Genomic DNA, 9,318 nt, shown 5'->3' with positions numbered 1-9,318 from the left:
TTTACCAATTATCCAAATAATGTTTAGTCCTAGAAAGCTATTATTATCAGAACACGTGAGCATAACATAGCGGTTAGCAGATCAATGAATGAGAGGGCAGAGTTACCAGAGTTGCCCATATACCACACCATGTTACAACACAGTAGGGCTATTGCAGACAGAAACAATACTGTACTACATCGATGTTTCCTGTCGGCTCAATTTTTGAGTGGACTTTGCTGTTCCGATGAGCATGAACGGTATATGAGTGGAGCTGAGTGGAGCGCACACGCATAGAGGGGGATACGCAGAGCGTCACACCACGTGAAAGTGAAACCTGAGCGGTGAACTAATTATCGGCAGCTGGATTTTCGGTGCATCTCTAATTATTGGCGACATCAGAAATGGATATTATATAATAGATGCTTTTTTGAACATTTTAGCAATTTAAAAATATTAAAAAATTATTTTTTACATGGCACCCCTGCTCTCGACAGACGGCACCCCAGGGTGCCGCGGCACCCCGGTTGGGAAACACTGCCTTGAATCACCATCCATTTGTATGACATGAGGGTGAATAAATTATGATAGAATCTAATTTTTTTGTGATCACATAAAAATGAACATTTCTTTCATTATTTACTCACCCTCAAGAGTTTTTGTGGTGAACACAAAAGAAGATATATTGAAGAATGTGAGTCCCCATTGACTTCCATAGTATTTTTTCCATACTATTGAAGTCAACGAGGACCAACAACTGTTTGGTTACCCACATTCTTCATAACATCTTATTCTGTGTTCAGCAGAAGATAAAAACTCATACAGGTTTGAGTAAATGATAACAGAATTTGCATTTTTGGTTGAACTGTCCTTTTAATATTTTAAGTGTGACTAAATTCTTAGTGTTTTTAAAGTTATTGTCTGACCTGAAGATCTCATTCTTGCTAGTTATCTCTGTATCCTGGCACTGTTTACAGCAGAGAGAGGTGCACTGTAAGGAAACATGAAGTGCAAACATTTTTTTAGCTTTTTTCACAATATTACAATGCATAAAACAAACTCCTGGACAAAAAGAGACTTACATAAACATTTATAGACAGAGGCAACCATACACATACACACCCTGTCCATGATGTCCAACTCACAACGCAGTCTCTGGATGGCACTGCCAATTTTCAGTAGCTGCAGTCGCAGAGCATCATCTATTGGTAGACACGCGGCCACCCTGTATGAGAAATCTGCAGGGAGAGAGACACTCTCTAACTACTTGACTGTGTGTGTGAGCCTGAGAGCATCTGTGTGCCTGAACCCAGTGTGTACCTGTGGGATTCGTAGGCAGGGACTCGTCTTTGAGGTTTTCATCCCATTCATGGAGTTGTTTCTTGACTCTGCTCATGAGAGTTTTCTAGAGAGAAACACATACACAAGCATCAGTGCTAAAATGTTGTCACTGTTATTATAAAAATGCTGATGATTTTTTTTAATTGTACATTTTCAGAAACATTTGTCAAAAGTACTGTTCATTTCTAAGTGTAAAAAAAAAAAAATCACACCTTTAAGGCTTACGATGCAAAATTAGCATTTGAAAAATGTATAAAGTAAAATGTATAATATAATAAAATGAATAATAAGAGATCAAACTCACAGAGTCATATAAGGCATACACCCAAGGAGGCCATGAGGTCATACTAGCACAATTAATCTTCTTCTGTGAAAGAAAGTGAGAAGTGAGAAAATTAGAGCATATTACATATTAAGCAAAATGTATGTTACTTATGACTTACAAGGATGACTCAACATTTTAAAAGTTAATATGTTTTGCAATGGCAAAACAATAAAAAAGCAAAATAACTGTGATTCCAGAACGTTTAAGAACTGTGTGTTCTTTAATAAAAACAATAGTTAATGAGTAGGAAAATCATTTACATCAGTTACCTGTCTACAGATCTGGCTGCACCGGTCCTGCGGTGGTGTTGTTTGTGAGTGTTTGATCTGTGGTGTGTGTGTATGTAAGCGGGGCAGGAATTGCAGTGCACATAAAGGGTCTGGCAGAATCCTCTCAGGTAAAATCTGTACTTTTGCCTGACGAATCCTGCAAAAACAAAAATGTGTGCGTATGGCAGTGTCTCTTTCACATTCCATTCCTGAATTCAATGAAAAATAGCATGGTGGTTTATTACTACAGTACATTTTGTGGATGGCACATTGTAGTACCTAGTGAAAGCATGTGTATAGCCCTACCCATCTGCTTGTGTGCGTATTTCATGCACTCTGAAGCGCTGGCGTCCAACAGCTTTGATCTTCACTGTCTCTATGCCGTACTCCTGTTCTTCACGAAAAGCATAGATCTCTGCAGTCGTCCCAAACTCTGCTTTTATCTCCACTCCACTCGCATCAGGACTGGGAGAGATAGAAACACGTCAAACTGCAAAGTGCATGTAGAAATGTAAGAAATATAAATACACCTGCAAACCCTCCACTGCAACCTGCTTGGATAATGTTCTCGAAGAAGAATCAAAGGTATGTGATCATTAATGTGGAGTAGTTATTATTCTGCACCTTGTGTCTGTTGATACCTGTGTGCAAGCACTGCAAACGTGCGGTCTTGGCTTATGAGGTTGCGGAACATGCTGACCTCCTGTGGTCGGAAAAGCTGCAAGGGTAGCGTCTGACCTGGGATCAGAATGAGTGTGACGTGGGGAAGAACTGGCAGATTCTGCACACTGTCCTCATCATGCAGGGTACGGCCGTGAAACTCCTCCATGTCTGAGCCCAGATACTTCACAACATACACACAAACATAGACAAACATGCAAAAAGAGATTGCGATTTTATATATATATATATATATATATATATATATATATAGTAATACTTTGACCATCAGCTACTTGCATATTATGTGGATGCTAATGAATTCAAAATGTATCAATAAGGTGCTATATACTTCAAATGATTTTAAACATATTAGCCTCAGGTCAGGTCACATGACTGATGTTTAAATTAGTGCTGTCAAAAGAATTAATCGCATCCAAAATAAAAGTTTTTGTTTACATAATATATTTGTGTTTTCTGTGTTTATTTAAGTATATATATCCAAAATAAAAGTTTTTGTTTACATAATATGTGCGTGTACTGTGTATGTTTATTATGTATATATAAAGACACACAGCATATATTTTGAAAATATTTACATGCATTTACGTGTATATATTTATATTCATATAAATTATATATAAATATATTTAATATATAAATGTAACACATTTTTCTTAAATATATACAGGCATGTGTGTGTATTTTATTTATATATACATAATAAATATACACAGTACACACACATATATTATGTAAACAAAAACTTATTTTGGATGCGATTAATCATGTTAATCATTTGACAGCACTAGTTTAAATGTACTGTTGACAGATGACACTCACAGCGTGTGAAGTTGGCAGACTCGTGTCAAAGTTTATAATACTTGGCTTTTCTGCATCCTCACCATCTCGATCCTCAGTCTCCATGTCATCCTCTTCATTTTCTGTAGAAAAACAGAAAGATTAGAGCTAGAATATCATTTCACTTATCCCAATAAACATCACATCATGTTTATTCATTTAGGACAGAAGAGAACTGGTCCCCCAAACTGAGTCTGGTTTCTCCCAAGGATTTTTCCCTCCATCTCTGTCACCTCATGGAGTTTGGGTTCCTTTCCATCCTGTCTTTGACTTGATTAATTGGGGTCTAACAGACACTTAATAATCAATAATATATTATCGATTTAACAGAACTGACACTATTGGATGACAACAAAATTTCAACTAATTCATGAATTTTGCAACATCAACGCTGGTATTAAACTGAATTTAATTCCTTTTTAATATGAAGCTGCTTTGAATCGATCTCTATTGTATAAAACACTATAAAAAATAAAGGTGACTTCACTTGACTTATTATTTACTGTATTCCCTTTTAGCATTCACTTTCACTTTGTCAACTACATCTACATTTACAACCTATTTCAGTTTACTTTCGATTTTAATCATGCAGAGTCATTTGAGGACAACCGGGCATGCATAAAGCCATTAATAAGCAAAGTGCAAGCAAATATCTCATCTGGATAAATAACACAATGATTATAATAACGAATGTCTGTTGACAATACAATAAAACAACAAAATGCGTGCACGCTTCACTCAACAATGTTGTTGCAGCTATTAAGGCTACAGCAACGAAACGTGTCGTAGAATATCGTTACTAATTAAGTGTTTTACATAACAGGTGTACGCAGACACTTGAAGTTTGTAGAGAGCCCCTTTGTCAGCTGCGGATCTGGATCTGTCAGTAAAGATCTCCCTGCATGTTCTGAGGAGGACATTAAGCTGATATATATATATAAAAATATAAAAAATATATACTCCGTGTTTATTAGGAAACTAGCAGGCATACGTACCTGGCAGGAGTTGTAGTTGGTTGCCCATTTCGTCGTTAAGGTTGTTGTCGCCTCCGCCCCTCTCAGCAGCCATAGCCGTGTGTTTACAATCCGCTCTCAACTAGCGCAGCACTACCGTGAAGAGATGTGGGGAAAAACACACAGCGCCCTCATGTGAGTGGATGTCAGTGCTCCAGTGATTTTGACTCATTCTAGTGAATCGAATCTTTTTAATAAATAAATTAACTAAAAATATAAATTTAGTTGCGTTTTCAACAGATCAAGTTGTGTGGGTTAGAGAATCGTTTAATCAAACTAATTCATTACAGGTAAACCAAGGAAATCTTCTTGTTATGCTAAATTACAATTTCGAGGCTCTAGAACAGGGCTGTCCAAACTCGGTCCTGGAGGGCCGGTGTCCTGCAGAGTTTAGCTCCAACTTGCCTAAACACACCTGACTGGAAGTTTCTATGCATAGTAAGAGCCTGATTAGCTGGTTCAGGTGTGTTTAATTAGGGTTGGAGCTAAACTCTGCAGGACACCGGCCCTCCAGGACCGAGTTTGGACAGCCCTGCTCTAGAAGCAGCTTATTCCTCCACAAAATGAACTTCTGAACACAAGAACGAAACGAGATGCCGCCTTGCTCGTTTATTTCGTGAACAAATCTATTTTTTTTCTCGAACAAATCTTTTAAGTGAACGAATCGTCGTGCACGAAATAAACGAGCAAGTCGGCATTTTTTTTTTCGTGAAAAGTATCGTGTTCGTTAGCAGGTACGATACCGTATCGAAACGTTGAGTTAGCATAATTGTTTGTTTGTTAATCGCAATTAGACTTATTTCTTTTGGGAGTGCTGGGTGTATTAGTATCATACTTTGGTAAGTCTGCTGATATTTATGAATTTCTTTATGAAACCTTGTAAGCTCCAAAGTGCCATTGTATTGAAATTATGTAAATCAAGCATCATTTCTCGTTTTAATAAAACACACTATAATTCTAGCAAAACCTACAAAAAAATAAAATTAAATATATACCACATAAAATAGTAAATGTAGGCTTTGCTGTTCAAAACAAGCCTTTTTTAGACTTTGGTTTTCAAACATAGTGGAACATATCCATAGTTAGTGTGATGAACTACACCTGTGGTTGCTCTGCTAGGACACCTGTGTGAACTTGAGGAGTGGATTGATTAAAAAAAGTGAAAAGTGTCTGCACATAAATGTGCAAGTAAATAAATGTGACATTACTCATAAAGATAACTTAATAATTGTTTTTTTTTTTCTAGTACATTCACTTTGCATTTAAATGTTTTGAAAAGTGTATATTTATGTACTGGTTTGTTTATTATTCTCATTTGCTTCTCAGGTGGATGATGGCTACAGCAGAGCATTTATGCATAGTACTTCTGTTATGTGTGTGTGCCTGTACTTGTTTGAGTGACTATTACTCACTGCTTGGAGTTTCTCGCTCAGCATCTTCAAGAGAGATCAAGAAAGCATTTCACAGGCTGGCCCTTAAACACCATCCTGATAAAAACCAAAGTCCTAATGCACAGCAGATCTTCACACACATTGCTCAAGGTGTGTGTTTGGATGTAAAAGTATTAAAAAAATATTTACTATATTACTGAAGTATTTCATGATTAGTTTTGTTAAATTTTTCCTCCAGCTTATGAGGTACTATCTGACAGAGAGAAGAGACGAGTCTATGATCAAATGGACCACGTAACTAACCCTGATCAGGCCAGGGAGGGAAAGTTCAAGAAAGATGAAAAAGAGGATATGGACAGCAATCCATTTGTCGATAAAGGGACATTTCATAGTAAAAGGGGTTTCCAGCATTTTAGTTTAGAGGAGCTGCTTCATTCACTGCGGATGGATGATGACTTCTTTATGGGCGAACAACCTGGTTATGAAGGATGGAGTTTTATTTTTGGGGCTGAGGATGATGATGATGAAACGGTCCTCCTCAGTGATCTTTTCAACATGCTTTAATGTCAAGGGTTTGTGTATATTGACCACATTAAGTTAATATATTTATTAATTACATACATTTAAATAGCTTTTAAAGTGCTTTGCATATTTATCTTGCTGCTATGTTTATTAAATAAAACTTCAATTTAAACAAAAAATCTCTGCATAATTGTCATATTATTCTATAGAGAATGCCCTTTTAATCTTAAGTGATGTTTATGTTTTTAATTTAATAATTTTAAGAACATTCATTTCCAAAGATGGCAAGCTTCGGTGAGTCACCAACATAAGTAAGTTAATAAAGATTATATCCCACTCTTTTCAATCAATGTTACAGTTCATAGAAATTGATATGGATTTTAACACAGAGCTTTACCTGAACTGCACATTACCTACTGCAAATAACTATATGTTAAGGCACTAATTCTTTGTCAGAAATTATGAACCATAAATGTTAAAATCCCCTTCCTTATTTGTTTACAGTTGATATTTCCTTGTGTCAGTTCCTCAACCCTTCTTACTGGTTGGACTGTTTAGAAACACCTCACAATATTGAGCAAAAGTAAGTTGCTTAGAAATGTGTTTCATTGCTGCTATGAGTTCTCCAGTCAGAGCTGATGCATTAGCTAAAATATAATATGATATCCTGCTTCAACACATCATCATTGACTGGTAAACACATTCACATTTGCAGTGAAAACTGAACACACACACACACTGATGAATGATCAAAAGGACTGAAGCACAGATAACAGAATCTTTGATAAATGTTCAACCTACTTTATCATGCTCTGCATTTCCTGCTTGAACTGGGAAGGGTGGAGTGTTCAGGGTGTTTTTCCCCTCTTTGTTCAAACGATGAACAGTGATTTTGTGTCAGTGTGTTTGTCTCCACTTTGTGTGTATGTGTCTGTACTTAACATTTGTCTACAGCAGGTTTACTGACTGCTTACTTTAGCCTGATGACTACAAACCTGGGTGAGTCAGACACTGCAGATCCTCTGTGTGCCAGTGAGATAAACCACCTCCCTTGTTTTCTTGTTTTTTTTTTGGGACTGCGAATGAAGGAACCAGAATTACACATTCAGGTTATGACCAACTACTAACATTTGTCTACAGCAGGTTTACTGACTGCTTACTTTAGCCTGATGACTACAAACCTGGGTGAGTCTGACACTGCAGATCCTCTGTGTGCCAGTGAGATAAACCACCTCCCTTGTTTTCTTGTTTTTTTTTGGGACTGCGAATGAAGGAACCAGAATTACACATTCAGGTTATGACCAACTAGAACACTTTCAGGGTGCTGAGCCTAAGTGTGGTGAATATGAATCAAGGATAAGAAAATATTAATGTTTATTTATGTAGGTAGTGAGTGTAGAGGAGAAGAGGATATCATTAATCTTTTCCACCTTTGTTCAGTAGCCATTGCATATCCAAAAGCAGCATCCTGGAGATCTGAATATTATACTTTAGAAGAAATGAAAGGCGTAAAAATTAGAAATTTGACACTACGGAGACACTATGTATGATGTGATCCAATGTATTGTGTACACTTTCTTTTTTTTATTCTAGTTCATCACAAGTTTGTGACATAGTGATTTGCTAAAATCTGGAAGAAATAAAAACATTTCTGAATCCCATTCATGCTGCAATAAAGATGCAAACAGATAAACAGTCTAATACAGAATGACTTCTCATAATATTCCCATCTAAATACACACGTTTCTGCACTCAGTACCCAGGATATTACTAAAAAATCAGTCATTTTAGAAACAAGATGAACGCCTGTTTACGATCTATAGCAACAAACATTACATCCAATAAAATAAGTATTAAGTTAAAGTTATGTTTAAATACACACGTTTCTGCACTCAGTACCCAGGATATTACTAAAAAATCAGTCATTTTAGAAACAAGATGAACACCTGTTTACGATCTATAGCAAAAAACATTACATCCAATAAAATAAGTATTAAGTTAAAGTTATGTTTAAGTCTTATTTTTGAAGTAGGTTTTTACCTCTTTCATTGTACTTTTCTCCCGGAGAATTGAATGTTCATACTAACCCAGACTAAACTCAGGCTAAAGACGTTTGAGGAAGGAAGCATATTTCTGTAGAGCTGTTGGGAAAAGGTCATGGCCTTATTTAAGCCTATAGAAATGGCTTCCTACTATTAATCATAAATGTTAAAATAACAGTTGCCGATTTTACTCCTGGATCCACTCATTGGTCACTTCACAAGTTGCAGTTGAAGTTGACATCAACAAACAAATGATGCTAGACCTTTGGTCAATGCTACAGTAGCTTTGCTTTACTTAGCCATTTTTTGCATTTACAAACAGACACTGACATCTGAACTATGGTTTTAACCCGTGATCTTGACATTAGTATGAGAGATTTACATTAAAAGATATTCTGTAATCCCGATGCTGTTTTTCTGCATTCACTTCAGTGATCTAATCTGAATGTAAAAATCAGATTAATGCTCTTGTGTGTGTGTGTGTGTGTGTGTGTGTGTGTGTGTGTGTATCAGTGCATTACGGATTAGTTATGCTTAGTATGACTTTTTTTAATTGTCACTAGGGACAAGTTCATAGAAAATGAAATATTAGAACATAGAATATTCTGCTCTTTGGATGTCTGTTGTTGAGGAAGGTTATGCAGGATAAGAGAGCTATTTCCTGTAAAGCAAACTTCTGAAGGCCATACTCCCTCAAATATCTTTGACTGAAGTCCAGTTTCTATTTTGAATATTTATTTTAAATATGTATTATATTTATTATATATTGTGTGAGATACAGGCTAGGAAAAATCTGTCAAATCTGCGTGTTAGATCGGTGTGCTCCTGAACGTGGCCAAATTTATATACAGTGGGTACGGAAAGTATTCAGACCCCCTTCAATTTTTCACTCTGTTATATTGCAGCCATTTGCTA

The 9,318-nt window shown here is 36.3% G+C and overlaps 2 protein-coding genes across 3 annotated transcripts in view; both read left to right on the top strand.

The window, feature by feature from the left end:
• The first annotated feature begins 3,424 nt into the window (after positions 1-3,424).
• LOC107673556 (FYVE, RhoGEF and PH domain-containing protein 5-like) overlaps positions 3,425-9,318 on the top strand; it is a 21,283-nt gene continuing 15,389 nt past the window's right edge. Inside the window, exon 1 of the mRNA XM_016467184.1 lies at positions 3,425-3,520. Within this exon, the coding sequence (XP_016322670.1) occupies positions 3,500-3,520 (21 nt within the window). The 5' untranslated portion in view covers positions 3,425-3,499. The remainder of the gene's footprint in view (positions 3,521-9,318) is intronic.
• Positions 4,948-6,451, top strand: LOC107673557 (dnaJ homolog subfamily B member 9-like). 2 transcript variants are annotated; one of them, XM_016467186.1, is made up of 3 exons: positions 4,948-5,182; positions 5,775-5,989; positions 6,078-6,451. In XM_016467186.1, exons 2-3 carry the CDS (start codon positions 5,779-5,781, stop codon positions 6,401-6,403), a joined length of 537 nt encoding a protein of 178 aa, XP_016322672.1. In that variant the 5' UTR covers positions 4,948-5,182; positions 5,775-5,778; the 3' UTR covers positions 6,404-6,451. The 2 variants fall into 2 exon arrangements, with proteins under 2 accessions (XP_016322672.1, XP_016322671.1); XM_016467185.1 differs by having other exon boundaries at positions 4,948-5,287.

This window comes from Sinocyclocheilus anshuiensis, unplaced genomic scaffold, assembly GCF_001515605.1.
Source record: "Sinocyclocheilus anshuiensis isolate Anshui unplaced genomic scaffold, SAMN03320099.WGS_v1.1 scaffold44, whole genome shotgun sequence".
Classification (NCBI taxonomy): Eukaryota; Metazoa; Chordata; class Actinopteri; order Cypriniformes; family Cyprinidae; genus Sinocyclocheilus; species Sinocyclocheilus anshuiensis.
Note: the sequence above shows the minus strand (reverse complement) of the source record. Positions and strands in the feature narration are given on the sequence as shown.